At 40.7% G+C, this 23,773-nt stretch overlaps 1 protein-coding gene across 1 annotated transcript in view; it reads left to right on the top strand.

The window, feature by feature from the left end:
- EPB41L4A (erythrocyte membrane protein band 4.1 like 4A) overlaps nucleotides 1-23,773 on the top strand; it is a gene marked incomplete at both ends in the record, with an annotated part of 130,141 nt that overhangs the window by 32,945 nt on the left and 73,423 nt on the right. The window contains one exon of the mRNA XM_082012896.1: nucleotides 18,007-18,111. Coding sequence (XP_081869022.1) covers nucleotides 18,007-18,111 — 105 coding nt within the window. The remainder of the gene's footprint in view (nucleotides 1-18,006; nucleotides 18,112-23,773) is intronic.

Raw genomic sequence — 23,773 nt, 5'->3', positions numbered from 1 at the left:
ACAATATTTTATTGTCTTGGAACAGTATGTGTACTGTTTTTAAGACTTTTCAGTGAAAAGTACTGATAATGCCTGTTGACTACATGTCTACACAGGTTCTATTAGGAGTTGGGAGTTCTGCAGACCACTTTCCAACTTTTTTTTCCCCCATGTTTATAGTGGTATCAGTTGTATACATTTCTTTTAATGTTTTCTGTGTGAGGAAGAGGTTTCTTAAAACATCCCTTAAAGCCAGGGGTAGGGGCATCCTTACCCCAAGCTACTATTTCCATTAATTCATGTTGAATTTTAATTTCAGACAAATACAAGTAAAACGATGCAGCATTACTCTCTTCTGTTGATTGTGTAATGTATGGCTATTCAATTTTGTGATAGGATCAGTTAAGTTGGAAGGAACCTCTGGAGGTCATGTAGTCGAGCTGTCTTCCAAATTAGAGCAGATTGCTCAGGACCTTTCCCAGATGAGCTTTGACTATCTGTAATGGCAGAGGCTGCATAACCTGTGGGCAACCTGTTCCTACACTTACTCTCCAGTAAGGAATTTCCCTTACTGCATCTTGTGATCATTTCTTCTTCTTACTCTGCATCTTTGAGAGCCTGGCTCCGTCGTTTCTTACTGCAACTACATTCTCCCTTGACTTCTTCTCTGAAATGCAGACAAACAAGTTCTCCTAGACACTTTACGTTCACATGCAGCAGCCCTCTAGCCACCTTTGTGGCCCTCTGCAGAACTTCATCACAGATTATCTTTCTACAGGACTTGGATGAATTTACTGTTGGTTCCTTTTGTCTCTAACCTACCAGGGATCTTTGTTTAATTTACGACTGTAAGCCTGCAAACATTCCTTGCTTTTACATTAATGCTAGCGTAGAATAAAGGAGACTTCAAATTGAGTGGAAATCTCAGAAGGTGTGCTGGGTTCCCGTTGATGTGGTAGCCTGCGTGTCGGGGGTACTGGAATACTTTACAGCACTCTGCCCTTCTTCAGCTGAATATCAAAAAGGTGGTGAATGGCACTTCACTGGAGCTGCACTGGGCCATCGTGTAAACCCCTAACTTGGGGTGTTCATGACAAGTGATAGTGGTGCTGTGTGTAATCAATACACCTTTGTACCCCATTTATTTCCGCTTAAGTGGTGTTCCAGCTGTAAACAGAAATGTACAGTTTTGGTCTGTTGAGAGCATATCCTTGCAATTTTGTCTGGTTGAATTTAATCTCATTTCTATTGATCCTGCCCTCCAGGTGGTTTTCTTTTGGTAAGGTGTGTCTATCCTCTTCTGTTGTACTTCTTAATTTTAGACTTGCATTTGCATTAGCTGCAGGAACGCAAAAAATGCTAAGTGGTGTATATTCCACCTTCAACCTTAGAGGAACTTGTTTTGGTAAAGTTCCTTTAAAAAATGAAAAATCTGCTGTCAGTTTTCTTCAGCCAGACTGTCTCTTGTACAGTTCCTCTACTGAAATATACTTTATCCAATTTAATTAATAACCTCTTGTGTGATACCAAACCAGCTATTTTGGTGAAGCTCAGACTGGTGAGGCATTCTGTGTTTTCAATTCTTGAAAATCACTTCTCAGCAATGAAGGGTGGTTCCTTAGTATATTAGAACAGTCTACAACACGCAAAAATGTATCTTGTTGCATTCTGTTTACCCGTGTGGCTTTAGTTGTTGTTTTCTTCAGAATTATTCTAAGTTTTATAGGGTAGAGAGGCCAGACTCACAACACATTTCTACAGAAGAGGAGGCTTAATCAATGTGATGTAACTCAGGCAGCCGGTACAGAGTGAAGAATAGACATGCCTCTCACGCCTGTCCATACATAATATGCAAAAAAGCAATCTTTTATCTCGATCGAGATTATGATGATAATAAATTATCAAGATTTTTGATATGTAACTTCTGATCCTAATGAGCCTAGAGCTCTCCCAGAATGGTAGAAGTGTGAATATGCCAGATTGACTGCAACCAACCTTAGCTATTTCCAGTCTGGCTTATGAAAGCGGGCAAAAATACACATTATAATATCTATAAAATGACTTGGAGGGAAATATTTGTCCTCTTCATGCTTCTAGTGGCAATCTACTCTGCTTGTTACTTTTAACGAGGCATCTATTTCTCACATAAGTTACTGGAAGAATTTGGCAGCAAAATAGCCTTTTGCATAGAACAGAAATCTTAGGCTTTCTGGTCTAAGTTAGTTAGGTCTTAAATGAATGCTTAATTTGGTAAATGTTATCTGGTTAAAAGCTTCTGTGAAATACAGCTCATTTAAGTAGTATCTTGTTTGTGCAATGAATGCAGCATTGGGACACACTGATTTGATTGTCTGCTGTCAAAACGGCTGTGTTACCAGTTGGCTTGTCAAACAGTGAAATATTTTGAAGCCTAGTTATACCACGTGGTTTCGACAGTGGTGTTATATACCTTTTCTCCTTCATGACAAATCTGAGAGCAAACATTGTGTAGAAGAACACAGTAAGGCTTACAAAATTCTTCTGTTGTCAAAAACAACAGCTGTGCATTTAAACTATTCAACCATTTCCTTTAGATTTGTCACCTGCAACAGTACAGTCAACTGCTTTGTAACAGTTGTTTGAACATCGGGTGTTTTCAGGTGTTGTGAATTGCCCTGTGGACCTAACTGAAGCTATTCTAATCTGTATCAGCTGAAGACACTGGAAAGTCTTGACTTGCTAAGGACTTGTTGCACTAATAAAATGGAACAGATGGAAGTTTTTCTTTTGCCATTGTTCAGTTAATCTGTGGTAACGCATTTATGATCCTTAAGGAATGAACTTGAAATTGGGTTTCATGACCAGGAATGTAATTTTTTTTTAATTCTAACCTCAAAGAAGGAGTTGCATAATGAATGTAAGGTTTGCTGGTGTATATTTGAAGTGTAGACTTAGTTGATGTAATTTGGGTGATTAGCCTATTTTGGCTGCTTGGATCTTGGTATTGTGTGATGATAGTATGTCTAGGAAGAACAGGCTGAGTTCTCCTCTGACACAGCTCAGCTCTATTGACTTAAGTGGATTTACACCAGAAAATAAGAATGGGTCAGTGAATACACTATAAGCCTTTTGGTGAGCAGCATTTTGCTTCTTATTGCAGAAAGGATGAATGATCATGCTTGGACATGTGGAGGTGAAAAATTGAAATTGTAATTGAAAAAATTGAAATATTTTGATTTTTACTGAGGTACCAAGAGAGAAACTCCAGAGAAGACTCTCCTATCAGACCAGGAGGAACTTTAATAATTATACTAAAAATACATGTGGACAAAAGGAAGTCAACACAAACATGCAAACATCTCAGTCTTTGACTATTAACACACTCTTGCCTTCTTACCTTTAGTGCGAGGTCTACTCTAGTTTCAGTAAGAACATGCAATGTTTTTGTTCTTGCTAATTGTTGGTTTTGTTTTTTTTTTTTAAACCAAGATTTAATCCTGTAATGACAGACTAAAGCAGAGTGATACATAGGGCCTATGTTAAAGCATTAGCTTGGGTGTATAGTGATGGGAAACTGCTCCTCTCACCTCCAAACAATGTTGTTAATCAAATAATTTGGCCTAAGAGATAGCTGTCATCCTACCTGAGCTGAAGGCTCTAGAGTTGTTTGGGTTATTGCAACTCTGAACAGGACAACAGACGAGTTCCCTTCATTTAGCAAGACGGTCAAAATGTTACTTCTGCTTCAAAAATGTGAAGTTGTCAAAACCAGCAACTCTGAATTGAGCAAAATGTGTATCTTGGTTTCTGAGTACAGCAGCCTGGATGGACAGTTCTCGGTGTAGCTGTGCAAGTGGAGGTGATGGTTCCTCTTATTTTACTTGCTTTTCATTGTCTGCACTTGATTATCATACCGTGCTGCTTCTGTGCCAAAATGTGACATCCCCAAATCTGTCAGTTCTCTTTCTTGAGGAAATATCAACAGCTTACTTCAGGCTTTGATGTCTTGAAAGTATGGTGTCAGTACCGCCTTTCTTCACAGTGTTCCCAAGAGAACTTTTTTGTCTCATGGCAGGGAGTGACAGCCAGGTAATAGCTGAGTTTATAAAAGCCTTCAGACAACTCTAAAGTGCATAGACGTGAACAGTTTGAATGTAAAAAAGTGAGAACTTCTTCATTCTGGGAGAATGTCTGAGTGTGCCTAGGACAAGACAAACGTTCAGTGTCCAACTTGTGTATTTTCCATATTTTGTTAGTTAACCTTGATGATCTTTGATCATCCTTCTATCAATGAGGATTTTTGGGTTTTTTTTTTTTGAAATTCAGATTAGAATCTGGGGAAGATACTGGGATAGTGTTGTCCACTCATCCATGCAAGAAAGCAATCACTGCCTTTTGTGAGGTGTTGCGTGGCAGCAGGACCAGGCTTGGCCTTAGAAGTGTCAAAGCCACTGACACTGGGTAATGAACTCCTCCTTAATAACTGGATGAATGACATGTACATCCCTGGCGTAGCATTGTATTCCTCCCAGGTCCAAGCTAGATGCCCGTCTCATGTTCCTAGACATAGCTATGTCTAGGAACTGCCCAACTTTCTGTTAAAATCTTACGCATTTTGCATCACTGGATATACCAAGTGCCTTGGAGGCTGGTGCTGTGCCTGGGGTAACGGATCGCTACCCCAGTGTAACTTGTATGGTTTGGGGGACTTGTTTATTTTAGTACTGATGAGATCCTTATAGCCTAAAATTCCCAGCAGGTTTCTGACAAGGACATCAGCAGGCTATGGAAAGTCAAAGTCTGTTAGATTTGTAGAGTTTAGCTGCAAGATCTGTGCTAGCCTGTTTTTTTTTCAGTGAATCCAGACGAGTTGCACTCCCAAGAGTAGCTCAGCAGAGTAGGAGCAGCCGGGAGGCTGGTGTCCATCATCTATTCAGCACAGGGAAGGGGATATGCGGCACCTTTGGTGTCTGGGTGAGCAGCGGACAGATTTGTCGCAACTGGCAAGTTGAGTGAGACTGTCCTTGAGGACATTTGTTTTGTGGGTATTTATATTGTGCGAAATTGTAAGACAGAGTTTACAGGGCAGATTAATGAGTGCCTTGGTCCTTTTTTGTGGCTGAGGCATGGTGGTACATCATGATGGCTTGGGAGCAGGGCCTGGGAGAAGTAGTGCTGGGGTGAATCTTTACTGTGGTGTAGGTGGATACTGGGCTAACACCTGTTAGGAAATAAAATGTTTGGTTTGGACTTTTATGGTGGAAAAAATTTACTGAAACCTACCTGGGAGGTTTTGACTCATGTCGAACTGCACCTTTCAGTGGGAAGACAGTCTGCTTGCAGTCTTCCTATCTGTCCTTTCATTAGCTGCATGGGATGGAGTTTCAGACCACATCCTGTCTGGAAAGCATCAGTATTTTGGGGGCAGCTTTAAACAATAAAACAGCTTCCTCAACTTTTAAACAAATACAGTTATTTAAAAATAATTTTAGGTGTACATTGTAACTGTGTACATTCAGAGAGAGAGATATATATATAAAGTTCTGATTGTGCATTTTGCCTCCTGTGGCGATAGTCCTGGTGTGGTTATTGTCAGCAGAGAAGTTTTGTGAGTAAGGGTTTATATCACCAGAAGAAAATTATGCAAAACCTAAAAATCTTTATTTTACAAGGAAAGGTGCTTAGTAACATTTCACTCTGGAATATGAATGTCACAGAGTGCATAGTAGCACTTCAAGAAGCACTACCTGGGCATATCCCATTTACTAGCCTGTTGTCAAAGCAATGAGTATAGGCATGGTTGAAATCCACATGAAACGGCATGCCTTAAAAACTTACAGATATGATGCCTCTTGACGAAAATGCAAGGAGGAACCTAGTGGCTATTACTTTATTCAAGCCTGCTGAATGTGCTGCTAGTTTTACTCTAAGTAAACCATATTATTTTGTCTTCAACCAATCGGATCAACATTGAGGGATGTGAGCCTCCTGTCTTCAAACAAAAAGGTTGGTTTTTTTTACCTTTGGATTTCAGTGTGAATAGGATCATGTCCAAATCACACAGTAAGCTATATTTAATGTAAATGAAAGTAAATGCTGCCAAAAGTCTTGTATTCAATACGTATCAGAGATGAATCATTTTGGCTTCAACAAATAGATATAACCAGGTACATTTCAAGCAAGCTAAAAATGAAAGTAGTGATTTTTCTATTTGAAATGTAATGGTCTAGTCTGCAGAACATGTTGTGATTTGCCTGCAATGAAAGAATTGCACTGGGCATATCCGATACTTTAAACTAATTCACTTTTAAAGCATGACTGTTTGAGGTTTATCTAGTGTTCTGTGGCAAGGTACAACTGCAGCAGAACTGGAGGTACTCTGATGTAGATGCCTGATATACACTAGAGGCGCACCTGCAAGCTTGTGATTTGAACAGAAAAGTTTTTGCAATCAGTCTTCAGTTTCATAGTGTATTTTGCTTTTATTACAATCATCAGTTTTTACTCTGCTAGGTTATTGGGAGGGAGCTGGGAGCTATTTGCTGCTTGGGTCCAAACAAAGGTGAGTAAGCTCATGAGGCCAGTAGCTCCACGATGAGCAATTGCTGGCCTTATGCAAAGTTTAGACTGAAGGCTTGAAATCTTATTTCTAACATGAATCTGAAATCCTCTGCCTCAAAAGTCAGTAATAAAATCCATATTGATTTAAACAGGATCAGGATTTCACTCTATCAAAATTCCCTCTGAGTGAAAAAGCTGAATGTGTTATTTTCACATCACCAGTGAATTCTAAACAGACTTGGTTTTGTCTTATGGTATTAATTGATATTTTTTTCCTAATGTGAAATATGTTTGTGATTTCATGTCTGTATTCAGAAAGCTGTTAAAAACTGTTTTCCTTCTTGATTGAGGTGTGTGAGCAGACTCATGGACTACAGCAGATAGCCACCCCCATTAGCAAAGGATAGCATGCCTGAGGCGTTCTAGTAATTAACCTCTTGAGTCTGATTCTGAATATGCTATATTTTTTATTAGAGTCACAATATTTAGACTATGAGCATTGAGGCGTTAACCGCTCTCGTCTCTGTGAACACATTTGTTCATGAACAGACATATTTGTTAGTTTTCTATGAAATGTAAAGAAAGAAGGGTCTAGTTCTGTAAAATTCTGTGTGCCATATTTGTGTATATATCGTTATGTTATGCTTATCACTAACCTGCCTATCAGTTGGGAATGAAGAAATTCATTCAGTGTTGCACGTGTATATAATCTCTTTATAGTCTCCTTCATGGTGATGTATTACAGAAGTGCTGATTAAGTAAGGTTTTTGCTTTATTTTTGTTTCTTCAGTATGTGGAATATTTTTGTTAGCACAGGTAGGTAACCACCACATATATCAACACATATCATATATATATATTCATAGAATAGTTTGGGTTGTCAGGGACCTTGGAAGGCCATCTAGTCTAACCACCCTGCAATGAACAGGGACATCTTCAGCTAGGTCAGGTTGCTCAGATATCTCACACATATTATACCATGTGTAAGGTCTTCATTTTCTTGTAGGTTCCGTATCAAAGAACAAAAACATTCTATAGGAATAGATTTCAAAGCCAAGGTGTAGCTGTTCTTTGGTTTGTATCCTCACGTTAAAAACACCTTTCCCCAACAACGTTGATATGTTAAACATTTATTAAAAATAAAGACGTTGTGGTCATTTTATTTTTACTGGTGAATTTACAGGTTAATCATGACAGGTTGTGCATACAGTTTTAGAAAAATAATTCTGGATGATCTTGAAAGATATATAGTGCATATGAAATCTTATTTTCTATGCATAATCAAAACTGTGGTATATCTGAAATTTTTACAGGTCAATAAAAAGATTTTTTAGAAGGCTGTCGATAATGTTATATGCTATAACCTGTCAACACAGATTTAGTATTGGTCAAGTAGCTAGTGAATGTTGACTGGTTGAACAGTGACCTACCGTTCCTTGTGTGTGAACATGCCAAGATGTATTCTTATGTATATGCAGTTTTCCCATAGCATGTAAAGCCACTTCAAAATATGCTAACCATCTGAGGGAACAAACGAAGACTAAGCAGTGAGAAAGTACTGTCCTTGTGTGAATCACTGGGATTAACATCAAGTTACCACTTGAAAGATTTAATTACTAAGAGGGGAAAGGAATGGAGGTCACAGGGAAAAAAAGAACTGGCTAAAATATGCCACAATTTCCCTTAAAACCACACGGAATATTTTTTACATTCCTTTTTCAGAGGAAGAAAACTGGATTATCACTACAGCTTCATGCCCAATAACTAGTTCAGAATAATACTGACTTTTTAATAAAATCTCTGAGGAAATAGCTGTAAATTCAGTCTGAAAAGCTTGTGGGATCTTCCTGAACGGAAGGTGCTAGGGAGAGAGTCGTTACCACTACTGAAGTTGCTGGGTCTGTTTGTAGGTATGCCAGTCATGAAGTTTTGAAGTCTGTGATGAGTTACATTATTTCCCAAAGTTTCATTCAAAACAGTTTAGTTATTTCCAAGAGTGAAGCAAGGAAGAAAAATTGCCTGTCAAAGAAGAAGAAACCCAGACAACTTTTGTCTGAGAGGCTCTTGAAGCAAAGACTTGATAAAGGCTATCAGTAGGGTCATCATGCCAGAGATGTGTTGTTCTTTGTTCTTTTAAAGATATGCCCACAATAAGCCTGTTTGTGGTGCTGAAATCTCTCTCTCAGGAGAAATTTCCTCAAATTTATCAGTTAAATCTTGTAAGGATGCTATCTCTTACCGTCCCTTTCAGGTCCCAGTGGCCACCGCATCATCTGTGTAACTGGTGTTTCTGGTGCTTGAGTTTGGGTGTCAGAACCGAAAACAATTTTCTGGCACCTGGGAGCTGTCAGATGTGTTTCTGCGTTACCTGTCCCACAATACAGCACCGTGGAGAAATTTGCTGTCTTGATTCATGTGGGGACAAGGGCCCAACCGGCAGCAGGAGAGGGAAGAAGTAGATTGGAGAAGGGTCAAAGTAGTGGAGGGAGGAAGGACGTGTGGTTCCGTGCACAGGGAGTTCAGGGGACATGCAGGAAGCGGTGGGGATGACAGGCTGAGGGAAGCGGCAACGCGTGTGACAAGGGAGCATGACGTGTGTGAGCCTGGAGGGTGCTATCTGGAAAGGGACAGGTGGTAGGAGAGGACAAGGAACAGGAAAATGGTTAGGGAAAAGAGGAAAAAAACCCCTACCTGATGTGGTAGGTAGATCTAATTAAGGAGCGCGGGACTGGCAGGCTGGGATGAGGAATGATGCCAAAGAGAAGACGGCGACAGTCCTGGGCGAGTTGGGTGGGGGGGAACAACCGATGGTAATGCTGGCACAGCACGTACCCGTGAGAGGCTGAATGAGCAGTGTGCAGGCTGCTTTAATACTTCAGATTTTTATTTTGTGCGCGTCGTCACTTGAACTTAACGCTTGCCTTGTGTCTTTGTTTGTGTGCAGGGGTATCATTCTCCACCAAAAACCTGGCTCGGATCCTGGTTTATCGGAATACGCAGGGCTGAAATCTGCAGTGGTTCAGTAACTGACTGACAGCTGACGGATTCAGGAATTGACTGACAGCTGAATGAGGCACCCTCGCTGTGAGCGCGGGGGCGAGGGGGCAGGCGGCACTACGCGGGGGCCGAGAGCAGCTAGTGACCCCATACGTCCTTCTCATCCCCCGCCGCTGCGGCGGGTCTGTGAGCGCCCTTCCTTTCCCATGGAGGGCCTTTTTTGGGGGGTTTTCTCAGTCAAGGTTGTTAAAGTTGAATGCAGCCCAGTACCGGCAGAATGGTAACAAGACCCCGCGCAGTGCGGGACCTTCAGCTCGGCCAGAAACTCTAGAAGGGTCAGGAGGGAATGCAGGTGTATAGAGTTCCCCATTAGCAGCCATTACAGCCTGCTAATGGGTAACTTACTCCTGTCCCCGTGCAAAGATGTTGACTGTTTGTGTGGGGTTTTTTTGTGTGTGCGTGTGTGTGGTTTGCTAATGTGCATATCTAGGAAACTACTTTTAGAAGAAAAATACTCGCAGTGTGTCTTCATTTGCTCTCATGAAGAATATCTAGTACCAAAAAAAAGAAAAAGAGCATTTAAAAAAATGTCAATCTTTAATTTTTTCAGACAAAATTCCAGATGGCTATATTATGAGAAAATTTAATGAGAATTAAGTTTCCAGTAGAATCAAATCAGTTTTATGGGAAGTACCATGGCAATCAAGTTATCAAATCTGTACAGAAAAAGCATTTGTATTTTCTAGGATAACCAATGCATCCTTTTGCCTTCTGTCAACATTGCAGGAGTAGGTAATTTCCTAATGTCGGTCAAAATAAGAAGTTAAACTCCATCAAACTGGAAATAAAACTTTTAATTATTTAAAATGATGTAACATTTTGGAAGAGCTTTTGGAGGATGTGGCAAACCATCAATACATAGACTGTAAAAGAACAGTACTGTTTCAATGAAAATATGTTCAAACACAGGTGAATCTTAAGCTGAAAATATGCACTTTCATAGATGAACTGCAAGTTTTTAGATGAAAAAGCTCTTATTGATTGGTTGCAGTGTAGAATCCATTAAATTCAGTACCAAAATACCCAGTTTGCAATTGACAGGCGGAAAGAAATAGCTGAACTAGCCTGTAGGAGAGCAGCAAATGAAAAAATGCCATCATGTTTTCTTGGCAGGCAGAGGCTCTTCAGCTGCCTTCAGAAGTGCCGCAGCAGAGCTCACTCTACAGGAGGGTCGGCTTTACATCATCGGGTTCAAAGATATATGTGCCCTGAAAGGCTTGTTTAACGGAAAGGGCTACTCTTTTTTTTTTTCCTTAATAATCCCCCCTCTCTTCTTTCCCTGCGTCACCCATGTCAGATCCAGAAAGAAAAGGATCCTCTGTGCTTTCAAGAAATGAATTCTCTCTTTGTTTTTCTCATTAATTTTGCATGTGAGAAGGGTTCCACTGTTTTTCTGATAACTTTTTCTCTTGAGCTTCTTGTAACGTCTCTTGGCTGAATCATAATGAGGCAGTGCAGTCAACTGAATCAAATGATAAACAAAACCCAGTCTGATACTAACACTTTCGCTTTTGAAGAAGGAATATATGAAAAATTTTTCAAAAATGTTTTTTGAACTGACCTTGATAGAGGGCTCCAAGGTGTGAATTGGCTTGAAGACACTGATTTAAACCTCTCTGTTATTTCATCGTAGCCCTTACTCTTGAACAACGTGGAGTGGAGTAGAAAAAAGATTAAAGAACAAATGGAGAATTTATTTGGGAGTTATATTTGCCATTATATGTTGCTGACTCCATGACCAGAGCTGTGAAAAGACTTAGAGAAAGAAAGCCGAGGCTAGATGGAAAACAAAAAAAGTGGAATGATGCAGGTAAAACTCAGGGAGCAGCAGAAATAAATATCCTAAGAAGCAGAAGAAGAGGCCATTTACACTTACGAGTCATACTGAAGGAAAATATGGCCAAGAGGTTAACATTGTCACCAGGGCTGAAAGCAAGTGCTAAGCAGGACATCAAGTTTGGGCTTTGCTTGGGGAGAGGGAGTGTGAGAAGGTGATTTGCTCTTTGGTTGGAGAGTCTTGTGGTGTTCTGGACAAACAAGCTTTTGCAGGTATACTCAGCTGTGACAGTACAGCTATTCATTCTGAATGAAAGAAATGGCGAAATAAGGGATTAACAAGATGTATACTGATCTTTTCTCTTTCCCATTCTTCTTGCTCCTAAAAAATCCCCAGACAATCCAATATAAAACACCCACGCCATTCTACTAATAGTTAAAGCCAACTTCTAACAACAAGACTGTAACCATGTTACTGTATAACTGTTCTGCTTAACAGCTGAAGTAGTAATAAAATCCTGAAACACTTTGACAGAACAAGTGTCTCCTCTTTAATTTTTAACATTTTCTCTTTCTGAAAGCCTTTTAGTATTTAGCTCTTTAACTGACATTCTCCCTTGACAGTCTGGCACTTAAAGCTGTTAATCAAAGCATGTGACATTATACATTGTAAGATTTTGTTCTCTAGAACTGCTGTGCATAATGAGCTTAATGTCCCCATAAAAATGCATACAACACCTAATTTAAAAGAAGCGTTTAGACCAGTGACCATAGGAAAAGTTAGAAATGTTAGAAGTGAGGCTTTTGGTACTTGAAGTGCCTCCCTTTTGCACATAGGCAGAAATCACAAAGTCTCTTAAGAGGCGAAATAGAACCAAACGTACCAGAACTAGCTGATTAAAACGAAAAGATTGTACCCTTGTATTTATCCTGCAATTTGTATTTTGTGTGTACATAGATAGAACCAACCTAAGAAACGTTGCTGCAGCAAAACGTAAGAAATAAAGGAAATAGGGCAAAAGAAATAATAGGCAAAACAACTGAAAAGGTGACAAAATGGAAATTGAAAATGCTTCGGAACAGATTTATTTCAATACAAGACAAAATAAGCAGCATCAAAAATACATTTTTAAAATTGCAACAAATTTATATGAGAAAGGTTTCAAGGAAGGCTTCAATGAATGGAAAAAGGTTTCTGTCAAGACAGTTAACTAGAAAACATAGGATGCTTCCTTTATTTGGGGTGAATGTGCTAGAAGTAAGTACATCATCTTTTCTCTGCCAGAAGAAGACTCTGCTGAGGCACTTCTGAAGGCAGCTGAAGCTGGATTTGAATGACAGCTGTCCTCTGGTTTCTTTCTCTGATGTAGAAATTATTCAAAGTGCGTGCGGTGATGGAAATGATCATTGGTATTCAGTTCTTCAGAAGAGCTCTTTTGTGTGGAAAGTTGAAATGCATTGTTGTTTACCTTTACTCATCTGTCATATGGTAAATGTAGATGTTAATGAGCTGCATAATGTTAATATTAGGGGAGAGATTAGGGAACAGGTTTTTAAATAAATTGGTATGTCCGGAATCTCTATACACAGAAATACTTGCTGCCATTTTACAAAATATTGTTCATGGCTCATAAGACATCAATTTTAAAGCATTAGTAAGTATTTAATTACACTTCCAAAATTTAGTTATCTTTCCATTACTTATTTGCTTGCTCTAATTGACCTTTGTTTTCTTCACTGGACAGTGATTCCGGCTTGGAGCATTCCTTATAATATTCCTAATAATATAATATAATATTATTATCCTTATAATAATGTACAAATTGCATTACTGTGCCAAGTAAATATAGTTGCTTATATCTACGCCCAAAAATGGAGCCCACTGAGCTGAAGTATCTTCCCGTAAGCCAAATATTTTGTTAAATGTTTCTTTTAAATTTTTTTTCTTTTATGTGTCTTTTCTCGGAGTCAAGTAGATCAGTGTACATGTATCGGTGACAAAGCCTCAAAGTGCTCTCACAGCAGTAATTAGAAGGGGAGAGGTTTAATTAGCTGGAGACCCTGCTCCCAGGAATCTTCCCCTCTCTTAAAGAGCTGGCCCCTAAGTGGATTTTTAAAGGTATTTATAAATTTGGGACAGATACACTAATTGCAAAACCAGACAAATGATGTATACTTAGGGCAGACTTTTGCGGTGTTACATCTGCATGTTTTAAATGGCCAGTTTCTGAAAGTATTTACTTCTGTTACGTGAATCTGTTGGGGAATGTCTGCACATATAAAATAACAGTAATGTAAATTCTTCTCTGTTTGGACATGCATTCTGAAAATTAAGGGGAAGCTTTTTTTATCTAGGTGAACCCTTGTAAATATTTAGCATCGTTAATTTAAAGATTTTTCTCTGCTTGAACACGCGGTGTGCAAATTGAGGCCTGGCTGGCTGACTGCCATGGGGAAAAGGGTGGGTTACTCTATGTTGGTAAAGACCACCAAGGCTTTGATTGCAGAGCCTTGGGCCTTGCTGCTTTTATAGATGGAAGGTGATGGAAACCTGTGGTGGTGTCTGGTCTTTTCTGAGCTTGAGGTATGGGGGAAAAATAGACAAGGAAGATCAGTGAGAAAGTGCTGTTTGTAGATACCTGTTTCTCTTAAGTATCTACCAGGAACAGGAGGAACTGGTGGCTCTGCTCACCCTCGGTTGGGTGACCGTACGCTGCTTTTGCGCGTAATTTTTGTCTCTCCTCGGTAACGTTTCCTTATGGCAAAAAACTGCAGTTTGGTCTCTGAAAATTCTGCGTGAAGTTTAGTGCCTGTACGTCTGCCTCAGTATGCTGATGCTATCTGGCTGGTCGGTGTGCGTGGGCCGGTTGCTGACACAGATGTCAAAAGCTGTGCCCGTTCTCTGCCCTTCCCTGCGCACCGGTGGGGAGGGGGCATCTCAAAAGGCAACGGCTGTGTTCGACCAAAGTTTTAAGGCTTTTTTTTTTTTTTTTTTTGAGCGAAGGCTCATGAATTCGTCTGCATCTTCCTTAGATCTGTGAGGCTGTAACAGGTGGAGTCTGTGGATTGAATTACTTTCAGGAGAAAGGGCTCACGATGGGTGCTTGAACTAAAAGAGGCGATGTGGTTTTTATTTTGTTTTTAATAAAAAGGGGCTTCACTACTTACATCACTTTCCTTTCAAGAGAGGGACTAGCATCTTACAGAGGCAGATGTAGCTGCACGTCTTGCTTTAAGTTCAGTTAACATTGATCATGGATCTGATTTGGCCTGCACTGCTGTGTGCAATACAAAAAAGAAAATTAAAAATATCTGACTAGAAAAACCTCACTGGAGCTAAAAAGCAGTGAACAGTGTGGAAGATAAGAATTCCTGGTGACTAAATATATAGTAATGTGACTATGTTAAAGTATAGTACTTTATATACCATTTTTAAAAGAGTGATTTCTTTTCAATTCAAAAAATACAATTGAATCAGGTGTCTCCTGCATGTTCTGGCTGTCATTTTTTTTTAGCCAGTAGAAACCTGACTTTCTGGTTTATGAAGCCACGGTGCTAACATGTAAAGCAAGACGTTATGACTCATTCGAACAATTCTTTGTTCTCTCTTGAAAGCGTTGCTGATGTTATTTTCAAGTATACTTGGGTTTACCCCTACAAATGCAAGCCTCTAGCAAGTCTGAGCTTAATGCAAGGCGGATTATGTAATTTTTGCAATGTGAATGTGAATATAATCCTGTTAACATCTTTGATAGTTTTATCTTGCAGTTTTGCTGAATTTTGCTGTATTTTTATCAAGAGAAATAAGATGGCTTTTCTTAGTTTTCCAAACTTTCTTCAAACGCAGTGAAAACGTGTTTCAGGAATGAGAAGTAGCTGCTTAGGGATTCATCAGCAAAACTTCTTTCTTAACTCGAAGAGGCAATTTGCATGAAACCCTAAAATCATGTGGCTTAAAATGAGAACTTTAATTGAAGTGAGGTTGCAGTGGTTTCAGCAAGGGTCAATGTTTTACCTGAAGGGTGCTCCTCAGTGTTGGGAAAAGATGAGGTTAAGGAAGGTGAGGTGAGAGGGGTGTGGGGATACCTGCTGGCTCTCATCTTGGCAGTTCCCTTGCGAAGCACTGCCTTGTGTGCATGCAGGCATTGACGAAGGATGTGAAAGGGATCGGCGAGGAGGGCTACGGAGACTACTGCACACAGTCTGTTTTGGCTGAGGATAGCCAAAGTGTTGAGCATCTTGCTGCTCTAGAGGTGGAGAACCCCCAACCATTGTAAGTTGGATGGTTTTGCTCGGCATTTCCCCCACAGCGGGACCACCTGTTCCTGCAGGACCTGCAATGATGGAAATGTTAACGGAGCTGTGCCAAGAGAATAAATTCACAGGCATTTATGTTTTCTCTCAGCCCAGCAATATAAGCAAAAAGCAGTTAAGAAGCCTTTTACGTATCGTTAACTTTATCTCTGAAAGAGAAGAAGTGAGTCTTTAATTTCAGCCAAACCAGGTGTGAAACGTGCGTGCTTCTCGGGGTTGACACGCTAACTTCAGCTTCCACGGCGAGGGGAAAGCAGGCACAAAGACTCTTCAGGTAGAGCCCGTTGCAGTCCTCTGCTGACTGAAGAAGACTTCCAGTCAAGAAGGCTAGCTGAATCCTAAGTTGGTGCAGATATTTATGAAGTTAAACTCCTGTAAGACTTAAGCCTCTTTGTTATGTTAGTATCTTTGATTGCTCCCAGGAGCATGTATTATTACTGTCAGATGCCTGACTGGAAAATTGACAGCTTCATCTTGGACACTGGATTACTCTTTCTTAGTTCTGCTCATAAAACTAACTGACACTGTGAATAACGTTACTGGTGGAACGAAGACTGGAAAGCTCCTTGAAAGCAAACAGATCTGAGCTTATATTGTATGAATGATGAGATAGCTGTGCTTTTTAGTGGGGCATCTCTCCTGCTTCTTTGAATAACAACTGATTTAAAGATAAAATGAGGCAGGACAATTACTGCTGTCTAATAATTTAACTTGTATTTAAAAAAAAAAATAAGATGTGTTTTGTTTTGTTTCTGTCTTTTTGCTGTAGTGCTCCTGATAGTCACTCTGTAGGTATGAGGGACTGATTCTTGTCTCGCATTGTTCTTACAACCCAAGTTCAGTTTCTCATTGAGGAATATAATGATAAAATCACTATATTGCTCTGCTTTATCCAAAATGATAAAATGAGATTTAGTGAAGTGCTGCTTACCTTAATCAGTTTGCCCCCAAATGGTTTTCTGTTTTGTGTCTGATCATTAAGTCTCACTGTAAATGCTAAGGGAATATGTAATTACAGTTACTTAGTGTAAGCAACCTGTATGATAGCTTTAAACTGTTACACAGTGAGAACCTTTTAAGAACATCTCCTGGTTTAAGCAAATATATAGTAAATCTGGTGAATAGCATGGATACACAATTCCCAGCCTACCAGAGATGTTTACCTTCTCGTGGCTTGCTTAGAGTGTGAGTGGCCATCTGAAATTGTTGTATTAGCCCTGCCCGCGTGACTAGGTGCAAATCCTGACCAAATGCGTCTGCTGAAAAATAGTTGCATCTTCACTGTTGTTATGTGATTGATACTTCACCAGAAAAGCTAAATGAAATTATGTTTTTGATCAATATTATTTGCCATGTGAATTTTGAAATTATTTGTTCATAGGCTAAAAAGTGAAACAGCACAAACAATATCCCACAGCTTCTTCTTCCTGTTTCATTTCTCTCCGGTGATTTTACTACAATCTAGCAGTTTATACAATATGAAGCAGTTAACCAAAACCTAATTATGAGTTATGTCCATATTTTCTTGTGGAATTTAGGACTGTAATAGGCAAAGGCTGTAACTGATTCTGATCATTCTCAGTCTTCCTAGTCTGTTTGTTGTTGGCTGCCAGGTGAACCGACAAATAAGAGGCATTCAGGTGGAAGTGAGCTTTTTACAGTCCATTCTCAACAATTCAATGTTGTTTGCAGTATTGTCTCAGCTTTGTTTGCAAATGCTGCCGTAGACCCTTAATGAAGTGCAATTCAAGAAAATAACGGGATTATTTCAATTTAGGGTGTTGGATTCCTCCCACTTCTGCTATCAAAAATATTTTAAAAGAAAACAAATAACACCTAACCTTCTTTACAAAGAGTAGTAACAGAGCAGCTAATGATGTATAATTTAGATGTTAAGGGCAAAGTTTTTCCTCCTGATCTTTGTTGTCAGAGTCTGAGTGACAGGCCCGTAGTGGAAGGAAGAGTATGATTTTAGAATTAAAATACGTCATTGGGGATTAGAATTTTGATCAGGGAACAGAAATTTTCTAGAAAAATGCTAAGTTCACTAGCGTCATGCTTTTGCAAGTACGCTTGGTGCGGTTTTGTTTTGTTTTGTATTTTGTAACTATTGACCTGCCAGCTACCTAATAGTGTTTACAGAATGATTGATTAAACATGTATGAAGACAAAATATTTTCTTCTGCACAGCTGAAATTTTTGTTAAAGGCATGGGGAACTGCCTCTTTTTTCTTTTTTTTTTGTTTTTGACAAAGCTAACTGAACGCATGAATGCCACTGCACATAGCTGACAAAGGCAGAGCATCTTTGTGAAAAGGCTCTGTAAATTCTTTCCCACAGAAGTCAACGAAAGGGTCGGTTGTCCTGGGCTACGTATTTCGTCACTTAAACCTAGTGGAGATAGATTACTTTGGACTGCGCTACTGTGACCGAAGTCATCAAACGGTGAGTAAAAGACATGGCAGATTGTTTTCTCCCTATGTAAAATTTACCCTGTTTGTGCCGTTTGCCTGTCGAACATTAGATTTCACTAATTTTCACTATTTCCTGGCCCAGGTTTCTAGTAATAATATCTTTGTGTTTGTTTACAATAAAGTCTTTGAGTAGCTATTAATGTCTTAGGAACAGAATCAAATGCTAAATGTTGTTGAAAACTAAATGAAGAAAGTATAAATGGTACAAAATTATGATAGGAAAGTAGAATTAGTATTTTTCCCCTTTCAATACCGAAGCCAGTGGTTGGTGCACTGTGCTGTCTGGCTTTGCTTGGCCCCGCGGTGTCCGGGAAGCAATGTCACTGAGCGTGGCACAGGCTGCTTCACTTGGACCACTTGCTGAATGCCTGTTTCAGTGTATCGTACAGTTGTTGTGGTGGCTGCCTGTGCACTGGTAGAGCCCCAGGAGTCAGGGTGTCGGCAATGACATTTTCAACTCCTCTTGAACCATCTCTGTGTCCTGGAGCCCACGCTCTCTTGAGCCTTCTTGACAGGGACTCAGCAGATGTCTGAGAGCTTTTTCCAGCAGGAGATGATGGTCCTAAGTAGGGAAGAAGATAGAAGCCAGGCTGAGATGTTTCAGCCAAAGCAGGCAGTGGCTTGGGGCAGTGCTGTCGGGAGTGCCACCCCAAAATGGCCTGTGCAGAGTTACTGCAGATCGGAGGTGAGGAGCAGGGGATGCTCAGCAGGTGGGACCAGTGCTGTATTCATAGGGAGGTCTTCATAGTACCTTAATTTTACAAAGGGAATAATGCCTGGCCTGTGACTAAATTAAGTCAAGCAGTTGTGCTTTTAAAGTCACTGTTCTGTGCTGAGAGTACTGCAGAAGACCCTGACCTCAAGAGAGGTCGTGTTTCATCTAGAAAGAACAATAAGTTATTGAAGTGGCTAAATAGTTGCCAATTTCTTCTGTTTAGCAGAAGTTGAACGTGTAGAGACTGAAGTCAGAACAGTATTAGCAGAAGATCACTGATTGCTGGTGAAAGCTGCAGACTGCCCTACTCCGTATATCTTTATTTCTGTGCCACAGTCTAGATGTTTATGAATTCAGTTCCGTGATAATCTTCTAACCAAGTTTCATTCCATGGACGTGAAGGTCAGGTTCAGCTGACTACCTACAAAGGTAGACTGTTAAAACCAGTATTTTTGATTTCCTCAGGAAATTGAGGTGTGAATGAAGAGCAGGTAGGTGTTTTTTGCTCTCAGCAGTGTCCCCTTTTTCCTGGAGAGGCAAATAGAATAGAAACGGCTGTTACTGGGAACATTTCCAGAGGCACGTTGTGCTTCCAGAGACCCTAGTTGTGCCCCGGTCCCCTGACGGGAGCGCTGCGTGTGTCCCCTGCCCGCGGGTTTTCTTCGCGGGGAAATCCCAGGTGCGTGGGAGAGCGGCGCATGCCTCGGCTCGTCCGGGCACGCAGCTGGGACGGCCGGGAGGTACAACCAGAGACCGCGACGGTGGTCCACGCTGCGGAGCGCATCTGCCCGGCCACGCAGGTGTGCTGCCAGAGCGACCGACCGAGTGAACCTGTGCGGCTGTGTTCAGTTTCACATGTTCTATGACAACTTGTTGCTAGCTTGCTATTTTCAGTGAAATCTTGGAAGCTCTTAAAGAATGGCCAGTACGAAGGGCGTTCTGTGCGACAAACAGCACCTTGTGCTTTAGCTGTAGACATAGACTCAGCTGCGCGTTGAATACGGCTAAAACTCTCTGGGGCTGTTGTGGGAATTAGTCCTCTTTAGTAATGGCTGGCAAGAAGCCTAGATTTGAATTTTGGATTGGATATGTTTTGGATTGGCCACAGTAGATTTCCTAAAGGAAGGGGGAAAAGGTTACCTCCCTAATTAGTTTTAAAACCATGCTCCTGAGTTAGCCTCAGACAGAGAAACGTATTTCGAGGTTTGGCTGCCTGTTAATACATTGCTTGTGGTGGGGAATATTTTGATACTTGCTCTGTCAGTTTTTTTGTCACACCATATATTTAACTGAATGATGAATAAAGCAGGGTGGACAAAACTATGTATTTTAAAGAGTGAAACCCAGTGACAAAATCAACATTTTTTTTTCATGAAGGGTTTGAAAGAACTTATTTAGTTATTTTCCCCATTACTTTTGCATGGCTCAGCACTTCCAGGTGGTCTTTTAAGTGCTATGTTGGTGTGCTACCTCTTATGTGGGTGGTAGCATCATTATTTTAGTAGTACCGGTAGGGCTCTAATCAGTCAACAAGGTTTCACTGTGCTATGTAGTGTGTGAATGCATAACATTAAAATGGTCTCTTCCTGAACAGCTAACAAACTAATTAGCACATGAGAGAGAATAGCTGGGTGCATAAAACAGACTGACAGAACTGGATAGCCCTGGGAAGACCATGAACAGTAGGATAAAGCATAAATTGGATGACACTGTCTCTAGGGTAGTAATTTGGTCATATGACACAGATTTCATTTTATTGACATTCCAGGTTCCCCCAAGCTCTCCATGCTAAGAGGAAAGTATTTAATTTGCAAAATCAAGCTTGGGAAGATTACGAGTTGCCAGAACAGCATAAGCTGTATCTATCTTGTGCTCTGAACAAGACAGTACTCCTAAGGAAAAACAAAAAGTGTCTTGTAATAATTAATTGAAATATAACATTTAATAATCAATTAAAAATCTTGTAATCTAAAAGTACACCCAACGGAAGAGATGGGTTGAACTAATGCTGGAGGTTGACAGTGGTGTTTCCTAACCTCTGCGTGCTTTTGGCTGACAAACTACAGGGTGCTTTTTCAACGCAGTGCATGAGTACCTTCTTTGCTGCAAATACTTTAAAAGGAGGACCAGTTTTCTTTGAGTGCCACTGAATCTCTCAGTGTGCTTCATCACCAGCCCTTCATCTGAGCCGTTTGCATTGCTGCAGAGACTTCTGACGCTCAAATCAGGCTAAGCTGAAACCAGAGACAGTCCTTATGCTTCTTAATGTGGGTGGTCAGCGGCGTCCTGATTGACAGGGCATATTTGTCTTCTGCCTCATCTGCCAGGGACGTGGGACACTGTGCCCCATCTGCTATTTTCACGCCAGACATGATCACCAGAATCTGTGTTGCAGAAGCTGAAGGTGGCTTAGAAAACTCTGTCCTGCCTTTTAGTCTCTCATCACTTCAATATTTGGGGAAAAGAGCAGCGCAGCGATGTACCTCTCCTTCGGTGGAGGAAGGACCAAATGCGGGGTAAGCCGGTGCTGGGAGGGCCATGCAGGTCCCCTGCCCCTCTCACTGCTGGTTCCCACCGTGCTGCAGCTCCCAGGTGCTCCCCACCTAGACCCTCTGCTACTGCCTTTGTGGCATCTCCAGGGTGCCCTTAGGATAGTCATGCTAATTACTGTTCTGGCAGGAGGCCAGTATTTTCTCGAGGCACACAAAAGAGAGAATGGAAATGGCAATTTTAACGCATAATATCTTGGGAAAAGCTGAGCGGAATTTGATGAGGGAAAGGGTACTTTTGAAGCCCAGAGGCATTCCCTTGTCAAATCACAAAAGCGTGCTGAAAAGAGTCATGCTGTTAGAGATTCTCTTACAAAAAAGATTTTGAAACTCCCTTACTGCAGAAAACTAGACAACCAAAAGCATTTGAAAGGCCTGTTGTTAATAAAAACTTTTTTTGTGGGGGTCTTTTTTGTTTGTTTGTTTGTTTTGGGGTTTGTTTGTTTGTTTGTTTTTTGTTTCCAGAAACCCGGCTGCACTTCACGATCTCACGTTGGTCAGGTTACCCCCTCACCGTCCCTAACCCAGCTCTCACGTGAAACCTGCCGCGCGAGGCACGTCTGCGTCGCGCAGCGGGCTGTGGTGCAAATACCCCGCTTCCCTTATCCCATATAATGCTCACCTGGGCCATTACGCTCGCGACGTACAGCATACCGATACTCTCGCAGGGCTCTCAGGGACGGAGGACAACTACAGAAAGCCGTATCACCGCGTCAATTCAGCGTCGCAGCCAAAGTCCCTTCCCCAGACCCAGTTAGTCCGGGCGCGGTGCCGTGCGGACGCCTGCGTACCGCTGTGGGGGAGCGCTGTTTTTGGGCATACAGACCGGAGAGCACATCAAGTAGCGGGGTAGCCCGTGGCAATGTATTTCATGGCTGCGTAGCCCAGAGGGCACGTGGAGACGGCGGGGAGATGCAGCTCTGAGGTTTCTCGTGGAGCTGAACTTCCCGCTGTGAGCCGCTGTGCTGCAGCGACGGATCAGGTCCGCTGTGGCAAAGCTGAGCGCGGCAGCCTGTGCCATGAGTCGCGTATCCCCGCCGTGCACATTCATCTATCGGAAAGTTGTTTCTTGATCCACCCAGCCTGATCGATAAAGCAGCGTGCTCGGATTGCCAGGTTACTATACCAAATAAGATGGGGTAACGGATTGAACAGGCCGTATGTAACTTAATTATGGAACGAAGGGCATGATTTTAACAAAAGGTTTATTTACAGTCAGAAATGCCTGTTCTCTAGGGAATTACTGTCATATAATGCGGTGTATCTTTTCGTCTCAAGATCTTAGAAAGACGGATGAACTGTACTTAGCTTGTATGGATTTTGGGGTTTGCGTGGGTTTGACATTTGCCCAAAGCATGATATACTACATTATCTAGAAAGAAAAAGACTTGTTGTGCTTGTTAAAATAGGCAGCATAGCCACTGGAAAGAAAACGGAGACTGATAATATTGATTAGGAGCTGGAAATTTTAGAAGACTGTTAATGGATTAAAACATCCTAGACAAAGCTGATGGTGAGGTGAATTAAGGGCGGTAAGAGTAAGCTTTTAGAGTGTAGCAGGATCAACTAGATCAACACTGGTGATCTAGTACTAAGTGTAATCAATATAACTTCAGATTCTAATAAAAGACAGAAGTATTAAATACATATTTGTCTGTGGGAATTACTTGATGATTTATACATTTCTTACATAATAGGTATGTCTTGAACTTAGCAGATTTACATTCCTTGCACTGAACATTTGCAGAAAAAAATGACAAAATAATTCTAATTGTTAGTGTTGTCTTAGAGTGTGGAAAAATCTTGATAATTTCAGGTTATAATTGAGCAGTACTGGGTTTTCTCTTGAAAGGTGCGGTTTTCCCGTTTGTAAATGTGAACAAAAACTGGCATGTGTGGCATAATGAGTACAGCTTCATAGGCAACTAATTAAGACAGCCCAGGGTTTAGTTTGAAGTTGATAGATTTTTCTCCACCAGACACTTCATTGATTGATTCCACAGCAAACATTTCAACCTAGTTAATATTTTGTTTCAAACAGGTTCATGGAATTTGACCCAGGTTTAACCCTATGCAGATACGAGGAATGGGCATTCCAGTTTTGTGGAAAAATGTTTGCAGTCATTTAAAATGGCTAAATATGAAATACTGCATGGCGCTTGGATGCATACTGCTTACACATCTGGTTTGTATGGGAGCCAGATTTGTAAAAGTACGAAGTACAACAGAGGCCATCTATTCTTAGATATGCTGTACTTTAAAACATCTATTTTTATTATTTCTACCTAAAAATTAAAAGGGAATAATTTTCTTTAATAACATTGTTATTTATAATCAGTCTTAATAAATAAAAATTATTAAATACTATA

This window comes from Phaethon aethereus, assembly GCF_964289735.1.
Source record: "Phaethon aethereus genome assembly, chromosome: Z".
Taxonomy (NCBI): domain Eukaryota; kingdom Metazoa; phylum Chordata; class Aves; order Phaethontiformes; family Phaethontidae; genus Phaethon; species Phaethon aethereus.
The sequence above is the reverse complement of the archived record's forward strand: the minus strand, read 5'-3'. Positions and strand labels throughout refer to the sequence as shown.